At 46.2% G+C, this 27005-nt stretch overlaps 1 protein-coding gene across 8 annotated transcripts in view; it reads left to right on the top strand.

The window, feature by feature from the left end:
- The first annotated feature begins 13012 nt into the window (after window positions 1-13012).
- Window positions 13013-27005, top strand: part of Igf1 (insulin like growth factor 1) — a 75055-nt gene continuing 61062 nt past the window's right edge. For 2 of the 8 annotated variants that reach the window (XM_075954311.1, XM_075954310.1), the window contains exons 1-2: window positions 16025-16126; window positions 19289-19445. In XM_075954311.1, coding sequence (XP_075810426.1) covers window positions 16112-16126; window positions 19289-19445 — 172 coding nt within the window. In that variant the 5' untranslated portion in view covers window positions 16025-16111. The other 6 variants (XM_075954307.1, XM_075954305.1, XM_075954306.1 and 3 more) reach the window with 6 other exon arrangements.

Genomic DNA, 27005 nt, shown 5'->3' with positions numbered 1-27005 from the left:
ACATGACGTGATGTGGCCGGGAATGATGCCTCACTGAGTGAACCGAGAGGTCAGCCGTGACGCATTCCTGACGGAAAGGAACCCGACCCACACTCTTCTTGGAACTGGCAGGGACAACGTCAACAGGGGACACTGAGAACCGCACATAGGAAATGTAAGTAAATAGTGTCTTTGCCTCCGTGTCATTGGTTCCCAAGGAACACTGCTGTGTCCTCCTTCTCAGGTCAGACTCTGAGGTTCCTTTGTTATCTTGCTTAAAAACATAAGTAAATATTAAAACTAACAATAGCCATTTCCCAAGGGTGTGTATCTCTGCTGATACAGATCCAGGCTTTAGTATGAGTCCTGCCCTGTATAGAAAGTTCTATAGAAGGAAAATATTGTGTATTTTTTTACTGTTTATCTAGTTCTTGGCATGTTGTATATTATGAATAGTAACTGTTTTGTGAATGAAACCATGGGTAAATGTATAAATGAATATATGCATATTTGTACACATGCATGCAAAAAAGACAAGGCACAGACAACGACAAAGTGACACAGGAGTTCACAGGAATAAGCCATCATGTCTAGCTTCTGTAGTATATGTGGCGTGTCTCAGGCATGTCACAGAAGAGAGAACAGGAGGCTTGATGAAGCCCGCTCAACAAATACATCAGGCTTGCCATGCAAAGAGCTGGAGGCCATGAGGAGATGAAAATCCTCGAGCAGGAGCTAAGGAAACAGGCAGCACCACATAGCTGCAGTCCAGTTAATAGTCCAATATGGCTGAACAGTAGGTGCAGTACACGAAGCCTTGTGTTCTCTTACAATTCTCCGTCAAACTGAGCAGCAAAGGGCTTGGGATGCGGCCCCAGTTTCACCAACAGAGAGGCTGATGGAATTCAACACATCACACTCTGGAACAAAGAACATTTTGAAGGAGGTCTCTGTGGACTAGAAATCTGCACGTTGTGGGCTGTAAGCATTCGTGTGTGTGTGTGTGTGTGTGTGTGTGTGTGTGCATGCACACACATGCACACGTGTGTATAGGCCTAAGGTCGGTATCAGGTACTTTCCTTGATCTCTTTATTTTTTAAGGCAGGGTCTCTCACGGAATGTGGAAATCACAGGTCCAGCTTCTAGCTTTCCTCAGGAACCTTCCTATCTCTCCCTCCCCAGCTTCAGGATGAAAGGAACGTGCCACCTGTCTGGCTCGTCATGTGGGTACCAGGGATGTGAACTCAGATGTTCTTGTTTGAGCCTCATTTTACAAGCCGCACCATCTCCTCGGCTTCAAATATACTCTGCGCTTTTCTTTTGTAAGACAAATCAAGCATGTTGTGCCACCTGCATATTGGTACATGAGCAAAAATGGTAAGAGTTAACGTTTCATAGAAACGGCCTCATACGAAGGGGGGGGAGTTACTTTGTTATTTTTTAAGCAGAAGCGTAATTACCTAATAAAAACATAGTTCTTTTTAGAGGAACTCATTAGAAGCTGCTTACAAGTAATGGACAAGAGTCGAGAATTTAAGCAATAAATCAATGCACCTGTTTCTGAAGGTGTGATCCCTTAAACAGTTCGCTCTCACGTGGGCCGGGCACTCAGTGGCACCACCGAGAGGACCAGTCTGAATCTGCACGTCCCCTAAGTCTCCCTGAAAATGACACCAAGTTTGGCCCGAAATGGGAATGCATTGCTACAAGGCTCAGATGGGCTACAACTGCCCAAGAGGGAAACTTCAGACCCCTTGTACTTTCTTGACTGCTTATTTCTCCCTTCTCTTCTTTCTCGTCTCTATTTTTCTCAGTACCCCTCCTCACTTTGTTTGGCTTGTTTTTTTTTTAAAAAAAAAAATTACACTGACTTAACCAAAAGAATGAGACTTAGCCTTATCATCTCAAATCTATCAAATCTCAAGTGTGTCCCTGACTCGATTTCTGAAGTCAAGCTTCCTGGCCCAGGCAAAAACTTCTCCTCTGCTCGCAGCAAAGAGTTATAGCACCGTGAACATCTGGAAAACATATTCAGCTGCTTTACACGATTCCCGTAGACCTAATCCCATTGGGTTCCCGGACTATAAAACGTGTTAACATAGTCATGCCACACGCATGATTCCCGTAGACCTATCCCATGATTCCCGTAGACCTATCCCATTGTCCCGGACTATAAAACGTGCTAACATAGTCATGCCACACGCATGATTCCCGTAGACCTATCCCATGGTTCCCGGACTATAAAACGTGTTAACATAATCATGCCACACGCATGATTCCCGTAGACCTAATCCCATTGGGTTCCCGGACTATAAAACGTGTTAACATAATCATGCCACACGCATGATTCCCGTAGACCTATCCCATGGTTCCCGGACTATAAAACGTGTTAACATAATCATACCACATGCACAATTCCCGTAGACCTATCCCATGGTTCCCGGACTATAAAACGTGTTAACATAGTCATACCACACGCACGATTCCCGTAGACCTATCCCATGGTTCCCGGACTATAAAACGTGTTAACATAATCATGCCACACGCATGATTCCCGTAGACCTATCCCATGGTTCCCGTAGACCTATCCCATGGTTCCCAGACTATAAAACGTGCTAACATAGTCATGCCACATGCATGATTCCCATAGACCTATCCCATGGTTCCCAGACTATAAAACGTGTTAACATAGTCATACCACACGCATGATTCCCGTAGACCTATCCCATGGTTCCCGGACTATAAAACGTGTTAACATAGTCATGCCACATGCATGATTCCTGTAGACCTATCCCATGATTCCCGTAGACCTATCCCATGGTTCCCGTAGACCTATCCCATGGTTCCCGGACTATAAAACGTGCTAACATAGTCATGCCACATGCATGATTCCCGTAGACCTATCCCATGGTTCCCGGACTATAAAACGTGTTAACATAGTCATGCCACACGCATGATTCCCGTAGACCTATCCCATGGTTCCCGGACTATAAAACGTGTTAACATAGTCATACCACACGCATGATTCCCGTAGACCTATCCCATGATTCCCGTAGACCTATCCCATGGTTCCCGTAGACCTATCCCATGGTTCCCGGACTATAAAACGTGCTAACATAGTCATGCCACATGCATGATTCCCGTAGACCTATCCCATGGTTCCCGGACTATAAAACGTGTTAACATAGTCATGCCACACGCATGATTCCCGTAGACCTATCCCATGGTTCCCGGACTATAAAACGTGCTAACATAGTCATGCCACACGCATGATTTTGTCACATAACATTTGTTTAAGAGCGCCAGCGAGAGGTCCGTGCCCTGCGGTAGCGCCGGGCACCCATGAAGCCCGGTTTGCCCTTTCCTGTGCACTTTATGGACTGAACTAACTTGCATGATCCTGGGCTACATCAAGTGATTCTCCAAGTTGTGTAATTTAATAGCTGTCAGAGTTTTCTCTCCTTTGGGGGCGACCCCAGGAGTGATAGAACTGCCCCAGCCATGGGCTGCCTCCTCCAACCAACGACTGAAGTCATGGTTTCCCCTTCATAAGGAGAATTCCCCAGGGTAGGATAAATACAGTGTTAGCATTGGCATGCTTGTGACATGGGTGCCCCTGAAACAGTCCTCCAGGGTTCAGTAGAGACCCGGTGGAAACGTTATCTTGCTGCCGGAATGCATGGGGCTGGCCATTGGTGCCGAACACTGATGACTGTCGTTAGAGTTCTTGTGACATCATTTAACATCTGTCCTGGGTTTATTCCTCCCACTGGAAAGATTCCATTCAGCCCCTGGGGCCTTTGGGTTTTGAGTCAGGCTTGTTTTATATTGGGTCATAAGAGTAGCTTGGTTGCTCTAAGGGCAGCACCTGGCAAACCATGATTTCATTGGCATTATCTGCAAAATCCCCAGGGGTTAGAGATTTGGGAGAGGCCAGATGTCAGGAGGTTTGACCTCAAAAGCCCCTTGGTAGGAACCAAGGTCCTCTCTTAGAAGCCTCAGGGTCCTCCCAACTGTCTAAATACTACAATCATCTGGGGATGTCTCTTGTTTTGCCAACCAGTGGAGTGAGATTAACAACCCTGGCACCTTGCGGAGGAGCTCGCCAAGGCCAGGATGTGGGATCACTACCTTGATGGGAGCCAAAGTGGGAAGAGAGCCTGCCTGCCAGTTGGGTTGGCAGGACTCTCACTCCAGCAAGATCCAAATCTGAAGTCACCATTTTCCTTGTGAAGAATCAGGGATGTGAAGCCAGGGTTGATTCAAGGGAGCCAGTTCAGCAAGTAGTCATTAGACAAGGAGAGCAAGACAGGACGGAGTTAGGGTGCAGAGGGACCACAAAGAATACCTGGATTCCTTAGCCTTAGGAAATCCAGACAGCAAAACAAAGAGGGTGCTTTCCTGAGTCTAGCTTTCTGAGAAGTGGGGTAGTCACCAAGTAGGCCCACGTGTCTGAAAAAAAAGCTTGTCTAAGTCACGTTGGGGGTCAGCAGAGTGCCGCTTAGCATCTGAGTTGCTTACTGCAGCTCCCCACACCTAAAGCTCCAAGAAGGTTACACTGCAGGAAGCCCAGCCTTTATTCTTACCAGAAAAGCATAAGTGCTTTCTCATCCAAGTTGAACGTCAACTCTGAGCTTTTGGTTTGGGCTCTTGCACTTCTTCCTTCTGGAAAGCGATTGCCTAACTGTGGTGCTCTGAGCGCTTTGTTTTAGTAAATGCAGCCCACTGTGAGAAAAAGTCCGTCGGAACCAGAGGAAGAAGCTAGATTAAATCTGGGGTCTGTGATTTACTCTCTACACATTAGCGAAAGCACTTAACTTCTACCTCTCTTCATGAGTCCCCCAACTTCTTCAAGAGTACAGATTCCTAGAACTGTGCTAAGCCCTTTCTAAGTGAAAATGAATATAGAATATTCCATTAAAGTACACGAGAATTAAATGAGGGCATTAAAATAAAATGAAGTAATGAATTGGATATAATACGCACTCCATCATTGTAGTGGTAGTATATTTATTAATTGACTAGTTCCATTGAACAGCCATTAAACACCTAGCCGTATACTCAGAGCTAAGGATGTGTGGATAAACAGTAAGGACTTAGTTATAAATATGCCATTCTGGGAACGAGCAACAGATGAGGTTGCTGAGGAAGGGGAATCTGTGGAAGCTATGAAGATTTGATGGGGATTGCATTGAATCTGCAGATCGCTTTTGGTAGGATTGCCATTTTTATCATGTTGATCCTACCTATCCAAGAGCATGGGAGAGCTTTCCATTGTCTGGTGTCTTCTTAATTTCTTTCTTCAAAGACTTAAAGTTCTTATCATACAGGTCGTTCACCTGTTTGGTTAGAGTTACCCCAAGATATTTTATGTTATTTGTGGCTATTGTGAACGGTGATGTTTCTCTGATTTCTTTCTCGGCCTCTTTATGATTTGTATAAAGGAGGGCTACTGATTTTTTTTTTTTTTAGTTAATCTTGTGTACTGCGAGAGAACGAACACGCGTCACCTTATCTAGAAAAACTTAGCGCAGCTGTTTAACTGGGTGCATGTGTCTGAGCGGTGTGAAGTGTGTGTGCTTTATGCATATTTATTTCCTTCCACAGGGGAAAAAAAACCTCAAACCACCGTCACCAGTAAGCAGCACCCTTGTAAAGTGTTAAGGGCCTGACTAACTTGAGCCAGGGCCACAGAGGGCTCCCTTCTGGCAACAGCCGAGCAGCAATAAGAGAGGGAGCAAAGGGCTGAGAAAAAATGTGAGAATGGAAGCTTAAAATCGGAAAACACGGGCCATTCGCTTGAGATGTCTTTTTGGTAACTTGGAAAAGATTATTATTGTCTTGATTATCTTATTTTATTACGTTTATTATTTTTATTATCCATTTTTAGGGAGGGTACCTTTGAGAGCAGTTGGTGATAGGGTTAATTCTATGTGTTAACCTAGCTAGGTCACAGCCCCTCGATACTTACTCAAATGTCATTACATGTTACTATTGTCTTTTTTTTCTTAAATTTCCCTGCTATTTATTTAGTGTGTGTGCACCTCTGTGTGTATGCGCTCAGGGCGTCATGGAAATAAACCTTTTCACCTCATCTTTTACAGCTTTATCATGTAGAATACTTTCGCTTTTCCATAACAATCTATTTCCCAATATGTAAGCATTGAAATTGAGTTTTTCAAAAAGGAATAGCTGGGAACACTGTGTAGTGACCCGCCAGCGCTCATCTCAACCCAGGGCTGCTGAAACTCACCTGGGTTAAACATAACCTGAGTCTGTGTTAAGGTAACTCTTGCTCATCAGCCTCATGGGCTCTGGAGTCTGTAGGGACACATCTCTGTGGAGGCCTCTGAGGGCATTGCCAGGAAAGGTTGTCTGAGGGGACAAGACCCTTCACAGCAATGGGGACCCCTTCCAGTGGCAGCCCAGGTCCTGGAGAAACAAACCCTTGTTGCCTTGCGTGCTTGTCTTTGCTTCCCGTTTGCGAATACACCTATTCTGTAGATGCCCCCATTGCCATCATTAACATCAAAATCTAACTTCTCCAGTCTCCCAATGGGGACAGAAGACCAGCAGCTCTCTGGAAACCCTGCAGCTTTCAGGACCAGACTGAAGGTTGCATCTAGCCCAGTGGGCTCTAAGCTTCTAAGTGCTGTTGTTGAACCACTGTGCTGGTAGCATGTAGGCCAATCCAGCGCAGCCCCTCTTAGTCTGTATTCATCTCTCAGGTTCTGTTCCTCCAGAAACCCCTGGCTAACACGGTCCATTACTGCAGTGTGTTGAGAAGTTCTATGTTGTGCCCAGGGCTCATCACATGTTTAATTAATGATCAGATCTTCATGCACAAGGCAAACATGAGGGATTGAGACTGTCCTCCAGTTGTTCCAGGAAGCTGTCAATTGGGGGGAGAGACCAAAGGGACCCCACAACTAACACACTGTGTCCATGGCAACAGCCTCATTGCCATGTCACCCCAACCCTTGGAACTCCCCATTCCCACTTCTCACACTGTTGCCCATATATGCAACAGCCTTTGCTGTGTTCCAGCCTGGAAGTCAGTGTGTGCTTCAAGACCTAATGCAATACCAGCTTGTGGTAACTCCTCCAGACCCTTCCAAAGACCAGATCGAAACACGGCAGAGGCTAACCAAAGTCTAAATTATCTGAAATGCAATGAGCTCATTCATAAGGTGGCCTTTTTCTAAACATCCATGGTCTTTGTTCTCAGTATTTGTCTTGTGGCTGCCATTTATTTTGCCAGTACAATAACATGTCATGTGATGCAAACCTCCAATACTAGACTTCCATGCCTCATCCATACACTAACATAACTATTGAACGTCCTTAGTACTATTTATCTAGTTTAAATGTATTTTTTCTTAAAAAGTCATAGCTTGAGACTTGGATACCTATGTTTTAATGCTCGACTTTATTATTTAAAGATCAAGCTCAGAAAGACATAAACTACCTGTTTTTTTCTCATAGGCAGACTCTGGATTTAATGGTGTGTGTGTGTGTGTGTGTATGCGTGTGTGTGTGTGTGTGTGAGAGAGAGAGAGAGAGAGAGAGAGAGAGAGAGAGAGAGAGAGAGAGAGAGAGAAGAAACTAGAAAGGGCATGCATGAGAGGAAGGAAAGATCTGAAAGAAGAACTGGGAAGCAAAAGGAAGGATTATTTAGAGCCAAAAGAGGAGCAGGGGCACAAGGGGAGGACAAAAGGAGCCAAATAAGAACAAAATATAATGACTTCTATGTATGACAAAACCAAGGTGAAACCCATTGCTTTCTATGCCAGCTTTAAAAATAAAATAATTCATTCCTAGAAAAGAATAGTATGTTTATTCTAAGTCCAGCATCCCTGACCTCAAATAGAAGTTCCTAAAAACATACGCCTAAAGCAAACTTTTTAAATTTAATCATTTTAAATGCTAACACTGATGGCATGAAATATCATGACTAGTAACGTGGAATCGATATTTTTGAATTCTGACTAGAAGCCGCCACCTAGGAGGACCTTGGGCTTGATGTCTACTTTTTCTTTGTTACATATGGACAAGCAAGATAGGGCTGGCGCTCAAATGGGCTGGGGTCAGATCGAAACTTTCTTCTTCGTAGATTCAGGAGAGAAAGAGGGTTAAAAATGGAAACACTTCTGTACCTAGTGAGTCTTTGACGCTAGGTGCTCTAACCCACATTTTGAAAACCGAGGTGTCAGAAAGCGCGAAGAGGACACAGGAAGACTGAATCCCAGCTGTGCTTGGGAGCACCTAAATTTAGGTTTCATTCAATGCATCATTTTTCTGCCCAGCGCTCCTTACACCCGTGCCATTTTTCTTACTTATGAAATGAGAAGGCTTGGCGTTTTACTTAGTGGGTTTGTGACTTTGGAGAATATGTTACTTTAATCGCCATTTATTTTCCATACTCTAAGTCTTTTAGCACCATGTTCTGAGCTTAGACCAGGAGACTGGGCATGAAGAAGACATCTGTGAAGTTTACGCTATTTCTTTGCCCCTCAACACTTCACCCCCCCCATTTAAATGACAGGGTGGTGAAAACATGCACCTCTATTTAAAAAGTTTAGTTAAGTAGATACATGCAGCTTATATATGAATCCAGGACTTTTCACACACACACAAAACACACACACACACACACACTCCTTCCACGTGTCCAGTGAAGATTAAAGTGGTAGTTTCCAAAATGACCACTAGAGGGCACACAAATTTTCTTTTTTCTTTTCTTTCTTTTTTTCTTTCTCTGTATCTCTGTCTCTGTCTCTCTTTCCTTCTTCCTTTCTTTCCAAGGAAAGAGCCTGTGTGGGTTCTAGCCCTGAGGTTCGGAATTGGAGTGTTCTTGCCCACTTTCTATTCGACCTGGGACAAGTACAGTGAGCCCTCAAGTTCTCTCTCTCCACCAAACCACACCCCCTGTGGTGATGCTTCCTCCACTATAAGGAAGACTTATTGGCTCACAAACCCACATCGATTTGGTTTCTCTTTCCAGTATTTGCCTGTTAGTCATTTTAGCAGAAATCGAATCCAAGTTCGATGATGAGAAGAAACACTGATTTCTTCAGTGGATGGATTTGTCTTCCCAGTTCCCCCTCGCTGTGAGGAAAATGTCCCTTTGAGCAGTCACAGCAGCTCCCCCAGCTACAGACTGTCTTTGTGGGGTCAACAGGAGCCTCCTGAGCAGAAGGCTTGGAAAACCTAGTGGGTCCCTTCTCTTTGGCACATTGAGTTTTGGAGACCTCTAAGTCCTATATTCTGTATACAAGCTCTTCACCTCAGGCAAAGGCTCACACTCCAGAGCAACTGCCCCTACAAAGAAAGACCCAAGAGAGACACCAAGATCTTTACCAAGGCTTCTGCCTGGTGGCCTTTGGGACAACAGAGCCCCCTTCCTCCAAATCTCTACCGGGAACTTCTCTCCTCCTTTCCACTCTGCCTTGTTCTCCTCTCTTGGCCCTAAGTAATTCTTCTACTCATGGCACGTGTATCCCATTATCCTCTTTGTCTTCTCTTCCCCCTTATTCCAGATACTTCTCTCCTTCAACATTCCTTTCTGCTTTCATACACACACATACACACACATACATACACACATACATTGACAATAATGTCAGTAACAGCAGTAAAGACAAAAATTTACATGCCCAACAGTGCAAACATGCAACGTGACCTTTGATGGTGACACCTCCCCAAGGAACACAGAGAAAACTAGCACTCTGACTCAAGCAAAAAGGCCAGGGCACCAGGTATTGCCCCATTTTCGGCGGCTATCAAGCAATCCTCACTTTCTGAGAATGAACAAGTTCATTTTATTTATCTTTTAAAGAAAGGTGTCAGAAGCCTTCTGGAGCTGTGGCTTTATGCAAATGGACCACCAGGCAAGGGGAAGGCTGGAGCGAGGGCTATTTATAGCCTCCTCCAGGCATTACACATGCGAAAGGTGAGACTGTGAGCCTGTCGCTCAGCTCCGGAGTGGATGTTCTCATGGTGAGCGCATCTTTGCAGCTAGCTATTTTTGTGGCACACGGTTCCCATAGCTGTTAGATCCTTTTTCCAGACAGACAACTATATAAGCATCCGGTAACTTCAGAATGGCCACAGACAGTCCTCTGCAGGGGGTTTCCTGACCCCATCTCTTCCTAGGTACTAAACTTACTACCACCTTCAGCTTCTGCAGTGGATTCGTACCTTGTGGTATCCCCTACACAGGTCCCTCACCCCATCACTACACAGGTACCTCACCCCATCACTACACAGGTCCCTCACCTCATCACTACACAGGTACCTCACCCCATCACTACACAGGTACCTCACCCCATCACTAAACAGGTACCTCACCCCATCACTCTATCTTCGTATTGACACTTGGACTTTACAAAGAAAATGGAGTGTCCCCTGGAATCATGGTTCCTTGCTCTGTTGCTAGCTCACCCTCCCTGCTAACACATATGATTCTTCGGTTTGAAATGGATGTAAATCCCTTCAGAAAATTGCTGCGCCCCTCCCCCCGCCATAGGAAACTGATAGTTCACATCGGAATGTTTCCACAGCACAGCGGATGAGAATTACGACGCACGGAAATTCAGTTGTCTTTGATAGGGACATAAACTGGAACATAAATTAAAACTCAATTATCCTTTAAGGGTAATTGGGGTTATAAAGTCAAGTGAATCCCTGTGTTGTCGACACTGCCCTAGTGCAGGTCTGTGTTCTGTCCTCAAAGTGGCCTTTCAGACGAAGCGGCCGAGGATAACTGATCTGTGCTAGGCACAGCATGACATCACAGCACTGCACAGCACAGCAATGCATGTCACAGCGGTGCATAGCACAGCTCTGCACGGCACACAGTGCACAGCACAGCACTGCACAGCACAGCACACAGTGCAGAGCACAGCACTGCACAGCACAGCACACAGTGCACAGCACTATATGGCACAGCACAGCACTATATGGCACAGCACACAGTGCACAGCACAGCACTATATGGCACAGCACAGCACTATATGGCACAGCACAGCACTGCATGGCATAGCACACAGTGCATGGAACAGCACAGCACTGCATGGCATAGCACTGCACACAGTGCACAGCACAGCACTATATGGCACAGCACACAGTGCATGGAACAGCACAGCACTGCACAGCACAGCACTGCACACAGTGCACAGCACAGCACTGCACAGCACTGCACAGCACACAGTGCATGGAACAGCACAGCACTGCATGGCATAGCACTGCACACAGTGCACAGCACAGCACTATATGGCACAGCACACAGTGCATGGAACAGCACACACTGCACGGCACAGCACTATATGGCACAGCACAGCACAGCACTGCACAGCACAGAACAGTGTAGCACTACACAACACAGAACAACATGGCACGGCACATCACATCACAGTGCTCGGAAAGCATAGGAGCCCAAGTCACAAACTTGGAGAATAATAAGCTTCCAGAACGTATTGAGACAACTGCACTGGGAAGAGGTGATTGGCAGTGCTTGTTTACCTGTGAAGCGACCCAACAGTAGACCAAGGAAGGGGCTGCTACCTGGGCTCCAGCCTGGATTTGATTTCTCCTGCCATAGAAACTAAGAAGCTCTCAACAGGTCTTTGGTTCCAGGTTATGTACATCATCAAAGTCCTTAAGAGGGGGATGGACGTTTTTACAAAAAAGAAAATGATTTCTATAAGTTGTCATAAATCAAGTGCTCAACGAGAGCTAGCTAGAGGAAGCCTTGGGTTACTCTGTGCACAGGGTTGCCCCCACAGCTGCAGACATGCCAGGACCACCTGGTGATGCTGCAGGGTTGCCCCCACAGCTGCAGACATGCCAGAACTACCTGGTGATGCTGCAGGGTTGCCCCACAGCTGCAGACATGCCAGGACCACCTGGTGATGCTGCAGGGTTGCCCCCACAGCTGCAGACATGCCAGGACCACCTGGTGATGCTGCAGGGTTGCCCCCACAGCTGCAGACATGCCAGAACTACCTGGTGATGCTGCAGGGTTGCCCCCACAGCTGCAGACATGCCAGGACCACCTGGTGATGCTGCAGGGTTGCCCCCACAGCTGCAGACATGCCAGGACCACCTGGTGATGCTGCAGGGTTGCCCCACAGCTGCAGACATGCCAGGACCACCTGGTGATGCTGCAGGGTTGCCCCCACAGCTGCAGACATGCCAGGACCACCTGGTGATGCTGCAGGGTTGCCCCCACAGCTGCAGACATGCCAGGACCACCTGGTGATGCTGCAGGGTTGCCCCCACAGCTGCAGACATGCCAGAACTACCTGGTGATGCTGCAGAATCATGTGTTCTCTGGGTCAATCCCAGGCCCATGCCTCTCACAATACATTCTCTCCTCCCCCTCCTCCAGAAGAGGTTTTCCCTCCCACCTCCCTGAGAAACTGCTGCCCTCTCCCACTGTGCACTGCCCATATATCTTAAAGCCACACATGCTCCACACATGGCAGTGAAGTTTCTCTCTGCCTGCCTGTTCCGTGTCCCCTTTGACTTCTCTAGAGGTATGTGTAGTTGTGCACACAGTAGGTACCCTCATCAAATGATACTACCATCACCCACCACTGCACCAGTCCAACTCCAGGTTTCCAGCGCCTGTGTCTGAAAGGTAAACATTGCCATAAAGTACTGACCACACCGAGGGTTGGAACAAGCCCAAACCCCTTGCAAAACCAAGCTGGTTTCATTTAAGGACATCTACCTCTCCAAGCAGATTTTCAGCCATGGGCAGCAGAATGAGGCAGTGTATAGCCGACCTCTGTCTCTGCTGATGTGTCAATATCTTCAAATCCCCCCAGAGTCATGAGAGAGCGAGGGGAGTCGGGCTCGGCTCATTTCCATCTCCCCTGGAAACCACACCTAGACAGACATCCAAGGAAAGCACACTGTCTAGTAGGGGCTTTGGTAGCTTTCTTTCGTAATTTGCTTCCTTATCTATTGCCTCTCTAAAGCACTGAGAAATAGGTACAAACCGTATCGACAAAAGATCAGAACATGATTCTCTATGGCAAAGGCAAGTGAGTATACATTACAAATAGTGAAACAGCCAGCTTGAACCATGCTGCCAGCCACTTTACCCAGTGGAAGGATTTGAATGACATCATAACTCTGGAGAGGGTATTGCTAGCCAGCTGGTATTATTTGGAATACACACACATAAAAAAAAAAGAATGGAGAAAGAAGACACAGGCACCACACACACACACATGCCGAAAAAACATGGACAACAATGTGTGTGTTGTGTGGTGTGTGTGTGTGTGTGTGTTGTGTGTGTGTGTGTGTGTGTGTGTGTGTGTGTGTGTGTGCCTCACATACTGTTTCCTTGGGGCTGAGGAGGTGACATGCAGCTGGCTTTGTTGAAAAATAAGATCTTTTTATTTGTCAGTTGGTTTCAGAGCTCAGCATAGTCTTTTTCTCTGCACAAAGCGTGATCCAGTGTCCTAATGAGAGCCAGCCCGCTGCTGCCTGCCTGTCTATAGGTTTTAGGAAATGAGATCATTCCCCTCGCTTGGCAAGTAGGGCGAGGGGTCACCGGAGCCCTGGCTTTCCTACCAGCTCAGCCTGGTCACTTCAGGGTTAACATCATCGGACTTTCTGGAGACGATCTTTTCTTCCTTTTTTTTTTCTTCTTTCTCAAATTCGGTATTTACCCTAAAATATAAAATTGCTCCGCTACCCCATTTGGATCCTCTGATCCCGGTAAGGTGTATTGGCAGGCACGTGTACCTTCGTGCCCTGTGGAAAGTTAATCCGAGAACAGACCCTATTCTCTACGGCAGCATCAGTATTTAATGTCTGCTAGCCCTGTCAGTAACACACATTCTTTTAAGGGGAGAGAAAAAACGCTTCTGTGCTCCAGTTTTGAAAAGCAAAGGTATGATGTTATTCTGTCACCGTGCCCAAAAAAGTCCTTACTCGATAACTTTGCCAGAAGAGGGAGAGAGAGAAGGCGAACGCTCCCCCAGCTGTTTCCTGTCTACAGCGTCTGTGTTTTGTAGATAAATGTGAGGATTTTCTCTAAATCCCTCTTCTGTTTGCTAAATCTCACTGTCACTGCTAAATTCGGAGCAGATAGAGCCTGCGCAATGGAATAAAGTCCTCAAAATTGAAATGTGACATTGCTCTAACATCTCTCGTCTCTCTGGATTTCTTTTTGCCTCATTATTCCTGCTCACCAATTCATTTCCAGACTTTGCACTTCAGAAGCGATGGGAAAAGTCACCGGTCTTCCTGCTCAATTATTTAAGTGCTGCTTCTGTGATTTCTTGAAGGTAAATATCTCTTATTCTTCGGAGTCATTGGGGGATTGTCTTTAAACTGTGCGCCGTTTCCTCTTGCCTAGAAGTGTTATTCGCTTTAGAATTTGCATTGTTTCAGAAACTGGGAGTTATTTACAAATTGCTGAATGTGCAGTTCTGCGCGAGCTGTGGAAGGAGCTCCGGGAGATGAATGCAATTGCAGGGATATCTGTACGGGTAGAAACTATTGCAAGGTACTTATGATAAACCCTCCACTTCTATGGGGTTTCCGCGCTGCCGTTTTAAGAGGTTCCTTTAAATCTTGCCTATGGCTCGGGGCTAGAAAGCCGAGATGTGAACTTGGGTTGTGCTTTTCTTTCACAGGTGCAGGCGTTCGCTTTTTAAGACAGTGTCCGTGTGTGTGTCTGTCTCTATGTATGTGTGTGGAATTTGTCAGGACTTTATTTATGAGGCTTGTCACAGATTAAAAAGTTACATTTTAGACGATAGGAACGCTGTTTAAAAATGCCTCTTGCAGCCAAGAATCAGGAATTCTTTGCACTTATGCCCAGAAAGTCAAAGTTAAAGTGAAGTTTAATTTGCTTTCCTGAAAAAAAAGGGAGCTCTTAGACAACTTGCTGCCTCTGCATATTCGGAAAATTTAAACAGATCCACGCTGTGCCCGGAGAGCGGGAGCCTTCTGGCGGCTGCTTGTCCAACTTTTCTCTTTGGAAGGGGACTTTGGTGGACTGAGTTTGGGCTTGGATTTCGGGCTGCAAGCCTCTGCTCTTACACGGGGTGCAGTAAAGTGTCTTTAGGTGAATCTGGCTGTGGCCGCCGCTGTCAACACACTGACTTCTCCTTTCCGATCACTGGCTCTGGTTCAAGTTTCCATTCTCAGCAAAATTATATCCTTCCAGACTTGTTTTTTTTTTTTTTCAGTTTGCAAGCACTTTTAAGCCGCTGTCACTGGCTCCTTGGAGGCAGTTGCCGGAGGGCTTAATTCATAAAAGATCCCAGCCACAGAGTGCAGCGTTCCTTCGCTGCGGACTTTTTCTTAGGCAAGTAAGTGGCTTGGGAGTTAGGGAGACAACCTTTTCGAGCGCCTAGCTCTGCCATCCTTGAGATGCCCGCGGGCTCCAACCACCTTGCAGTTATGAAGTCAGCGTTCGTATAGGCTGTGCGGTCTGGCAGCTGGGCTTGCGTCTCCCTATTTAAAAGGCTTAACAAAGAGGCTGTGGCATGTTACCTCGGCATTCCCTGCAAGTTTGGAAAATCATCTCCAAATGAACTTTCTTTCCATGCTGGGTCTGCAAGGCATTTCCAAAGTGGAGCTAGCCACACAGCTTCAACTTTTTCCTGTTCTCGCAGCAGGAGTTGGTTGAGGGGAGCTGCTGCTTGGTGGTCTTTGAAATGTAATTCAATGAGCTGAGGTCAACCGCTCTTGAGCAGTGCACACTGGGCACAGGCTGGCTTTGTACTCTGGGGCTCAAGGTATTTCCCAGGGCTTGAGTCAGGGGAAGGTGGGGAAAGAGCTGGAACATAGCTCACTATTCTGGGTAGCTAAGATACATGGCCATACAAAGTAAATCAGAGGCTTCACTGTGGGGGGGGATATCAGGAGTGAGGGGGGGATTGATTCAACTCCCAGCTGTGCAATTTGCTCGTTGTTTGAATGGACAAAAGGCAGTTTACCCAGGCTGGTAGCATACCTGCCTGGGTGTCCAAATCTAACTAGATGCTTTCACAAACCCCACCCACAAAACAGCACATGTTTTTAAGTCCTGGGTTTTCTATTCACATCGGCCTCATAATACCCCACCCTGACCTGCTGTGAAAACGACCTGGGACATACCCAAATGACGGCACCTCCAGTGAGTACCTTCTCGTGGCTCCGACCCTCCCGCTTCTGCCAGGCATTCTCAGGGCTGGCCAGACAACTGCAATCAATTGCTCTCCCACTCGGTTAACACACAAGAGGTCTCTGGAAACGTGGATTTGTGGATGATCTTTGAGGAAAGCGTTCTGAGTTCGGGATTGGGTTTTTTTCAGCCTCTCTTTCCCTGGCTCTTCCTTGACCTCTTCCTAGCGCATCTATGCCTTCTCTCTAGTCGTTTTGCCTGCGGTTGATGAAATAGGGGGCCGAGGAAATGGAGAACATATGGGGAGACTTGTTTTGGACTTTTCTTAGTTCCTAAGCACGTTCGTTATTGTTTTCTGTTTGGGGAACACGGTGTGATAAACTCCGACTCCCTGTGGGTGTGCTGGACTGGGCTCTGAGCTAAAGGAAAATGTACCAGAGGTCCTAGAATTGTAAGTACTGATACTTATCAGTGTTTTTTTAGTATAATCCCAGATCCCATGCAGAAAGGAAAAAGAAAATTGGTAAAAAGCAATTTTCAGTTTTTAGATTCTAGAGATGTATATGCCTCGCTGTACTTAAGTATACTCTCCCTTGAACTATTAAAATGTAGTCTATGACAGCTCGTGGCAGTCTAAATTCACCAAGGCTGTGAGACTGAGTAATAGCTCCTGTGGAGTTGGTCCAAGCTAACCATTGCAGGTGTCTGGCCTTCACCACTATCCAAAATAACTCCGCGGGGCTAGGGGGCGGTGTTTCAGAACCGGGTTTGCTGAAGAGTTATTCATTCTAGAGCAGATCCGCTGCCAGAGTCTTAGGGGCATGTTCCCTAAGACCAATTATGGGGATGACAGGGCTGCCCCTTTCACAAACCCGGGAAGCCCAGTTGGGTTGGATCTGTTCAGGTTTCCATGAGGAATACTAAATGGGAACTCCCCGTCATTCCTTTCATGACCAAGGGAAATGAGTAGTTGTTAGCTCATTTCTAGGAAACCTGTGTCTTTGGTTGTATAGAGTTGGAGGGCTTCCATGCCGAAGTCCTAAGGAGGGCTTAACTGAGGTCATCCCTCCTCCGTAATTGCATGTCCTCTCTCATGAGGATCTGTCACTACAGAGTCCTCCTGTCGTCCTTAGCTGCTTTCCAAGCACTTACTGAATATTTACCTTGTGCTATCGAGAATCAGGGACTTGGCTCCCTGCCCCCTCCAAATGCTAGGCTGAAGAAGACCTAACCACAGAATTGGAAAATTGAGCAACATTTGCCAGGGATGCAGAACCATCAAGTTGAAAGTTCACATAGGACAGAGAAAGTGACCATAAACGAAATACCTGGGTCTCAAACTCCACACCTGATGGGATTGCTTGAACTTTCCCCAACTGTGAGGTTCAAAAAAATAAAAAAGCATCTTTTAAAAAAATCTAGCTTCCGGGGCAGCTCCATGACCCCTTTCACCGAGCAGGTCACCTGATCCCATGTCGGTGACTCCTTCTATGCTGCCCAAGTGTGTGTGTCGGAAGGAGGCAGAGCTGCTCACCTTGGGAGCCTCCCTGGAAGAACGCTCATGCTGGCTCCACAAGTGGCAATGGGGATAAAAAAGTATTTGTCTGTCTTCCTATTCGTCTGCTTCTTAGAAGGAAGAGAGACCTGAGTCACAGGAGCCCTGACTTTGGCAGGGTTGCTGCTTGGCGCTCGACCACTGACTAACTTGTGCCAATTGGAGGTCCCTTGATAGATTTTGTTATAAAAGTGATAGAACGACAAATGAATGCCTCCCAGAGATTAAGTCAGAATTCCCGCGGCTCGACTAAAGGCTCTGGCAGGTTTTTAAGCCCAGTGCCCTGCACTGTCTGTGTGGACCCCTCTGGTAGTGAACTCAAGAGAAGGACTTTAGAATGTAAGCATTACTTTTATTTCCTGTTAAAGCTAAGAAAAATGATTGCTAAACTCCCTGACCTTCTCCCCTTTCCTGCTTGTTTCTCCCCCCCCCTCCCCCAGGCGGGCACAGAGACTAGAAACCCTCTTCCCAAAGCAGCCATAAAACACAGACATTTGCTTCTAACCCCCCCCCCCCAGACTTTCTGTCGAGGAGCTGGCCAAAGCAGAATCAGCTGTCTGCCTTGTCTGATGGCAGATGGTTGGCCCCTTGTTCCAGAGCGTTTCCCAAAGGGGCAGAGGATGATCAGGAGAGGCAAGGCATGCTGGGGTTCCACCCAAGACTGCTGCCATTAGACCCTAACTCTACCCAGAGTCCATTCTCCATTGAACTAAAACAATCAGAGGGTTTTTCCCTCATTTTGGAGTCTTTCTCCTGACGGCACTTTCCTCATCTAAACCTTTAGTTAATAAATAAGGACATCGTGACTTTCTCTTGTCACTCTGCATTTTGGTATAGAGCTACAGACTATATGACCTTCGTGGTGTTTAAGGAAAGGCGTCAGACCTTTCTGTCTCTGTGCTGTGAGAGAGATGATGTCATTCCTAAATCCTCATGTCTCCCCGTTTCTGGATTGGTTGCTTGGTTTCCACTTATGGCTGTGTTGTCCGCTAACATTCTCAGGTAAGTCACCTCTTCCCCCACCCTCACGCTCCCCCCCCCAGCCCCTCTCTGTCTCTGAAATGATGTTTTTCACAATTCCTTTCCAACCAGTATAAAAAAAAAAATCTTCTTAATCTATGGACAGAAAACGATACCCTGGTTAATTTAGTATTTTTGATCAATAACAGATATGAGTCTATGTACCATCTGCAGGTAGCCATGCTTTAGAACACTTAAAACACTGTGACCGCAAAGCTGAGTGTATTTAACTATTGATAATCGAGATGCTTTATTGGGCTTTGAGAATTGCACGGGAATCCCCTCACTAAAATAACTGCCATCTTTTGTCATGCAGCAAATGTTTGTAGTCTTTCACCCCATTTATTTGTAACAGGAACTCATAAAAACCACAGGAGACCTTCTGAAAAATCAAAGGGACTAAACAGGGGGTGTCTGATGTCAAGGCTGGCTGGGGCCAGGACCTGCAGGGGTATTCATGCCTCTTCACGCCCCATTGCTCTTCTAGGCCAGATAGTCTTGATGAGTGACAGCGAGGAGAGCCTGCGAGTAAAGGTGTTCAAGTCCCACCCATTCCAGACCCACCAGGATTCCTGACCCTCTGTGCTTTCTCTCTGCAGATAAAGATGCACGCCATGTCGTCCTCCCATCTCTTCTACCTGGCCCTCTGCTTGCTCACCTTCACCAGCTCTGCCACAGCTGGACCCGAGACCCTCTGCGGGGCCGAGCTGGTGGACGCTCTTCAGTTCGTGTGTGGACCAAGGGGCTTTTACTTCAGTGAGTAGCCCCTCCCACGCCCACTCCCATCACCCTTCTTCTCGGGGCTACTGCAGTTCTCAAGTGTATGATTATGTGGGTTCTCAACTGCAGAGACTGGGGGAATAACCGGATGACTGCCCTGGCTGGCGGCCATCCTCAGCCCCTGAGGTCCCTCCCCTTCCTCAGCCCCTGAGGCCCCTCCCCTCAAAGGACGGGTAGCATTTCAGCTGGACGTTGGCAGGTTTGGGGGATTTAGGGTGGAACTTTCTTCTGTAAGAGTTTGTCTTTAACTACTTCCCCTTCCTCGTGAGCCCTTCTCCAACTTTTATGGTGTACCCCACCCGCCTATCCCTTCTAAAGAAGACTAGGACAGAGCAACCCTGGAGTAGTGGAGATTTCATTCTTAGACCTTTGGACACTTATATAAACATATGGGAGACATACAGGAATACTTTGAGTGTTCCGTGATTCAGAGGGAAACAATAAGGCTCCCCTACCCCAAATTCATGCCAACTTGAGAAACTAATTAAATTGTGAACAAACTAGATGTCACCATGCGATACAAAGTCACCATGAGTGGACAAAAGGCAATCTCCTCCAAGACATGGTTGCAAATATGGAGGCTTCTTTAACTGCACACTGGGGTAGCATACTGATATACAAACTAACCTTGAGATTTTAATCACTGTCTCCCTTTAATATAGTTCTTCTCTGGGTGTCATGTCCACCTGGAGAGGACTCTTTGAAAAACTCAATGGCGTATATCATAAGTCTCAGACAATAAGCAACCCAACAGTCAGTGAGAAAGAGGCCCCGGAGTCAATGTCTGTAACTAACACACACCAAGTCACCAATGGCCACCAAGGCTGATGATCACTTGAAAACAATTCACTTCAGAGTATATTATAAGGCAGCGAACACAGAAAGACAGATGTGAAAACTCTATACATGTCTTTGGAAGCTTAAACAGTTCCCCGAAACTGGGCATGGCTCCTTCTCCAGGGTTCCCGTCACACACTTACAGACGCATTACCTCCGTGACCCACCAAGCTTCACAGGGCTCCTGTGAAGATTCACATTCCAAAAGCCTCTCATGTTCCCTCCAAAAGTCAGTTCTCTCTTGAGCAGGTGTAATGGCGGTGGCTTGTGTGATGTGATGTGATGTGATGTGATGTGGTGTGTGTGTGTGTGTGTGTGTGTGTGTGTGAGAGAGAGAGAGAGAGAGAGAGAGAGAGAGAGAGAGAGAGAGAGAGAGAATGAGCAAAAGTTTATGCCTACAGTCTGGAGGTGGGCAAGGGAAGTACTAAGGAGATGGCAATGTGTATTGACCGTGGTTTTGGCAAAATAAACTGAAAAAGACAGGGGGCAGAATATCATCAAAGAGTCTAACGTCCTTTTAGCTGTTTGCATGGGGAAATGGTCACTTTTGCTTCCGGGCAGTCCTTTATTTGAATAAATCCACTTAAAATTCCAGAGAGAAAACGCTTTCATCTAGTTCTTGGTTGCAGGGTAAGTGAATAAGTTCCTCGGGTAGGGGAACTGTTTTGCCTTTAAAATCATTCTGTAGGCTGTGAACGTGAGCCATTGGCGTGACGGAACTATGAGCTGTGGTCTTGCTATAGTTTGTTGCGATTGAGCCACGTTTTCACTTTGAAAAGTGTGAACGGTTCTCACCTCTGATTCCCAAGGACTTTGGCTTGCCGGGGCAACCCACTTGTGCAAGTTCCTTTCACCCAGCAATTTCCACACCTGTAAGTGCCCTCTGCCTAGTGCCAGGCTGCACTGTAAAAATCATCATGATGTCCTCCAGGGTTTCCAAGCGTGGTCTACAACTACTGGGCTTTCTATGCCTGTGATGGGTGCAGTAGGTGTGTTCAAGTTAGACTTTAATAATTTAAAATGAAAAGAATCCATAGAGCCACTTGATATTTCAAGGAGGAGTCTGATCATATGTATCTACCATGGTTTGGGCAAAATAAAATACAAAAAGACAACTGACAACATCATCAAAGAATTCTGGGTAGAGAAATGGCTTTGTCAAACATGCTATTGTCAATTCTGCCATTGAAAGTATTTATTTTCTTTTCTAAGCCACATTCTGTCTTATAGGCTTCCAGGATTTAAGCTAAATCCCCTGCCTGCTTTGTTCTTTAAACACAAAGGTATTCCTGATAGGTTTCTGTCCAACACCACAGTCCTCTCTACCTGAGAAAAGCTGGTCCTTTCCAGCTGTTTTAGGTTACGCCGGAACAATGGGGGGGGGCTGTGCTGTACACAAGGCACAACTTGATGATGAGTGAGAGACTGACCTTGCCTTCAAAGCAAGAGTCTAGACTAGAAGATGCCATAGGCTGTAGGAGAAAAGAGCCTTGGGAGAAGAATTTACATTCTTAATGCTTTTCCTGAATATTCCATCTCACTTACATGTCTCCATGAGGCTTTGCCCTGTAAATAATAAGTAAATAGCTGTAGCTATTCATTGTTGAAGACTGGTGTCAAGTTCAATGCCTGACTGATACAATAGTTGCTGGTATTTATCAATTTGATAATGGCAAGGTGGAATCCAGGTAAACTCAATACAACTGCTTCTGTGGGACTCTCGTAGTAAGAACCACCAAGAATTATGACAGCCAAGCATTTTAGGACGTGCTGCTCCCCTCATGTCTTCCCAGTTATTTGAAACTGTTTTGCTTTTTCCCCACTGGATGCAACGTGTGTATACCAACAAGAACTTAGAAGCTGTACTTTGGCCATCCCTAAGCTACACTGATGGCCCGTTTTGTTCCTGAGCCAATCATTCTTACAGGCATTAACTGTTGTCAACAAATTTTACTGAGTTTCCTTTTCATCCCCTGAGATTTACTGCACGTGGCAAAGTCAGCCCTGAGCATTTCCGGCCCTCGAAGCACCTTTTAGGGAAGCAGTTTTCATATTTCTGTCCCTCCCCTTGACACTTGCTGGGTTTTCCTCCTAGTTCCCAAGTTTTGTTGTGCCCATACCATTTTATCTAAGCTGTTTCAACTCAACTTTAGAAGTATGTATTTCTATTAATAATGGGAGATAGTGTGTGATGTTGGGTTGATATCAAAACATCTGAAAGAAATTTGCCTCCATCTTTATATATTGGCTAATACAAAACGTTTAACAAGGAGGGGTTTTGAACCCTATTACAATTGACCTAAGTAAGTTTGTTTTTGGAGGGGGGTCTTTTCTGGTAATTCTTGCTTTGCGTAGATGGGTGCAGTTTTGCGAATGAGTGCGCATTGCCCTTTGAGCCCAAGTTCTGTGAGAGGGCGGCAGACACAGCCCCCTGGATGGTGGGGTGTGAATATCTCCGCTGCATAAGTAGAACTCCTGATCCAAACCCAATGCAGCTGCCCAAGATGCTTTACAAAATGAAAGGCCCAATGAAGAGCGCTCATTCCAGATGCTTCCCCAGGTGCCAGAGAAAGAGCGTGTCTATCAGGCTGATGCTCTCGTGGTCCCGTGAGGAGAGTAGGGTCATCGTGGAGGCGAAAGTTCACTAGGAAAGAGCTCTGCATTGCCCCAGCCAAGTGCTGGAACCCACACACAGGCGGGCCCCTCTCTAACTTTGTTTTGTCTGAAGCACACCGAAGGGTAAAATGAAATGGGAGATGTTAGGTTTGTCAGAGGCATAATTTTTGACAGCTATGGCGATTAAACCATTTTAACAATGCTGTTCGGGAACTCCTGGAATTTTTCCCCTTTGAGGTATTTAAAAAAAAAAAAAAAAGGTTGACCGGCAACCAATCATCTTGAATGGTTTCAATTAAGAGCAACCAGAAGAAAGAGAGATTCTGGGGTCCTTTTTTAGTTTAAGAGTCTATAAACAGTCCCTTAAATAAACTGTATATTCTTTACCTCGGGCGGTCTGGGCAAAGGAGACGTAAATCAGTTAGAGAAGAAAGTTGGAAACCCTCCCGGCTGCCCAGATTTACGGCTTTTGTAAAACATCCCTACGACGTGCATGCTTATTAAGAACAGATCTGAGCCAACGGACGGCATCCTGCATGTGTCAGAGCATACTGCTCTTAAAGAGTTTAAGTGAAACTTTGCAATTAGCTTTCATTGTTATTGACTGCACAAGCCCTCCTAGGTTTAGGTTATCCTTATGAACTCGGGCCTCTTTCCTTTGATAAACAGAGCTCAGAAAACTACCCCCAGACCTGTCAATCATTATTCGTGTGATTTTGGCAGGCACTTAAACGTCCTGGATTGAAATGTCCTTGTCAATAAAACAAGGGGCTTTTGTTGAAGTAAATGAAGTTTAATCTCCACAGCCGAGGACTAGCTTGTGAGCAGCAAGCCCCCGCGCTACCGAAGGAAGGAGAAACCTGGATGTAACTAGTGACCGAGGAACATTTAGCTTCTTTTGTCTTCTTGACATCATTTCGGTTGGTCCCCAAAGGTAGGCAATCCACTCACTGTGAGAACTAACAGCCAGCTGCTCTCCTGTATTTTAATGTGGCCTTGAGTTCTCCAAGGACAGAACAGAAACTCAGCCGTGGCCACAAACTCCCAGGTCCTGAGCCCGAGGTTATCATTTCTCTCTGATATCAAGGACAGTCTGGTGACTGTCGTCTTTGCTCTTTTACATTGCTTCAGCTTTCAGAAGCAGGGAAGAGGACTCTCTGAGTCGACCCAAAGCCTTTCAGCAGCCTATCAGGTACGCCTGTCCAATGACAGACGAGGAGAGTATTCAAAAAGAGATGCAGGGCCGCCGCTAGCTCTGCTTTGGGCCCGCATGGATTTTGAGCTCCACCCATGTGCATTTCTTTGTGCAGCACCCATCTGGGGATGCCAGGCTTGCATTTGTGTGAGTGCTGGTCAAGTTGGGGGTGAGTATGGCTACAGCCTGTGGAAAAACTACTCTCTTTGAAATTGATACATCTGGACTTGACCTTATGACCTTGCCCTCATTAGTACATGGAGTTAATAGGCCATAGATATGGTTTGAAGAAAGAAAGAAAGAAAGAAAGAAAGAAAGAAAGAAAGAAAGAAAGCAAGAAAGCACTGGGTTTTTATCTTGACCCACAAATGCTTGCGACCACTTTAAAAAATATTCCCCAGAAGACTGTCTGTGGGACTAAGGAAAGGTATCTGTATGAAATTAGAAAGTAGCTTCCAATTTTATGGCCTGCAAATATTTGTTAAGTGTGTCTCCACCTGGATGGGGTACTATCAACAGGAGAATGAGGGGTTCTAGGGACAAAGTGTGGCCTCATTTGATAAGAATCCAGGGTCCAGCATTAGCTCACTCCGCAAGACCTTGAGCAAGCTCTTTACCCAGGCCTCAGACCCTTTATTTGTAAGATGGGACCTCTTTATAGTGTTGGTATGAGGGTTAAATGGGCTACTAGATTAGAATGTCAGTTTTGACTAGGACCAGATGCACGGCAGCCTCACATCCATTATCTAGGGCATTTATTTACTCTCTCCTTAGACTCAGTTGCAGAATCCATAGGAAAAATAATAAGATACTGGAAAAAGTCTAGGTAGCTATATGTTCACTTTTTCCACTTGGGGCAGCTGATACAATTATTAGTAGCAACAATGATGTCCACTGTCTTAGTTAATGACAAAAAAAAAGATCTGCTTGTATCAGATTTACTTTTTCAAAATCTATTCGACCGCCCACTTCGTCGGTATTCCCATGTTGACAGGCAAAGCTGATTATTGCCTTAGACAAACAAGGAGCGTAAGACCCAGGCTGGGGGAATGTAAGACACGGACACATGTGTCACGCAAGGAGGAAGACGGGAAGTCAGATGTGGTGGCACCAGCCTACAGCTCTAGTGTTCCAATCAGGCGGCACGGGAAGCAGAAACAGGAAAAGCCTTAGCAGTCTATGGTCCAGCTGCTCTGAACTACAATGAGACAAGAGACCCTGCCTCAAACAAGGTAGGAGTGGGGGCTTACACTCGTGGCTGACCTCCGACCTCCACACATAGGCTATGGCATGCACGCTTGAACTTACATACTGAATAGACACACACCACACGCATGGACACAAGAAACGGAATGAAAGGTATGGACATTGAAACCTGATGGATCAAAAACCAAACCAGTAGCTTCTCGTCTCTGGGCAATATGCTCATTTAGTTATGAACACTGTTCAGAAGCCCACAGTTTCGCAGTCTAGGGAAAGGCTCCCCCAAACCATAGACATCCTCTGGAAAATAAGGAGCAAGAGCCCTGAGAGAAAGCAGCTGGTTGGTTTTCAACATTTTGTTGAAATGAGGGGGAGATATATCCATGTAATGAACCTACAGTCTAGCCCTGGGACCACTGAGGAAATACCAACCGGATTTCCTCAGAGTAAAGAAAAATGTTTCCTTTGAATAGAGATAGCCACTGTAGATGAAATTTCACTGGAATCCTCAGATGGTACATGGCTCCCTCGGATGGTACATGGCCCTTTGCCGTGAGCACCGCGAAGCCCCATGTTCTGGGAGCCTTACCTATCACTTACTGCTTGCGTTTTCTTCTTCTATTAGAAAACCTCCAATGTTTCATTTCCTGAAGGTTTTTTTTTTGGTTTGGTTTGGTTTTTTTCAATGGATTACCAAAAGGCTATTTAGTTGGATCAAACATCTCTGTGGTAGTAAAGGTTATGAAGTCCTATGATGCATGGGGAGAGAGCCTTGCAATGGTGGGAACAGCCAGGGTTCTATCTGTACCATGAGTAGTTCACCAAGCTGCTTGAAGACCATGGTATCAGAAGGTCTCACATCAACAATGGCAGGTAGACATTTGAGGTCCAAGAAAGAAACTGAGCATTATATGGCTTCAGGGTTCTTCCAACTACCTTGTCCAGACACCATGTGCTGTACCAGCATCCCTTGCGCTATCCATCAGAGCCAACTCCATCTCTCCACGGAGAAGCCCCCCTTTGGATCTCAAACCCCACAGGGAAGAACCAGGCACACTGACAACAGGCACAAGGTCTCTCCCAAGGAGATCCCCCTTTGTCCTCCATAACCGGCCACGGAGGCTTTGATCTTCCCTGCAGCCAAATGTCTTTGACAACCCTGGTGGCAGCTCATCCGTTTGCCCTGAGCTGTTACCCTGGCACCCACCCATCCCACACTTTTCCACGCATCTTCGTAGGGTCTTACATCCCAAAGGATTGTTTCGGTTGTCTGGAAAGTTCGAACCTCTTATTAACTGTTAGGCCAAGGAGACGTCGGGGCGGAGCTTTGTTTGTCTTCATCTGTATGTGAGATCGTGCTGAAAACACAACAGCGAGCTGTTATTTGACATGCAGCTCCCTAACTGCAGCAAGTCGTAGGCCTGTCTAACCCACTGTTTAGTCTCACATTGGCTAGAGCCACTTCGAGAGGCACTTGGCAAGCTCCGGGTTCTCATTCTTGCCATCACGGCCCCTCTTAGGTTTCCGCTGAACCTTAGATACCAAGGTTTACATCGGGCATATTGCTTTATGTAATGCACCAGACCTTCTGCACGTGGCCCTCCGTATTTGTCCTAAGGTAATTAATGGCTTTGCAATATTTGATCAGCAGAAGCTGAGACACAAAGAGAAATTGTGCAACCCAG

Source organism: Microtus pennsylvanicus, chromosome 20, assembly GCF_037038515.1.
Source record: "Microtus pennsylvanicus isolate mMicPen1 chromosome 20, mMicPen1.hap1, whole genome shotgun sequence".
Classification (NCBI taxonomy): Eukaryota; Metazoa; Chordata; class Mammalia; order Rodentia; family Cricetidae; genus Microtus; species Microtus pennsylvanicus.
The sequence above is the reverse complement of the archived record's forward strand: the minus strand, read 5'-3'. Positions and strand labels throughout refer to the sequence as shown.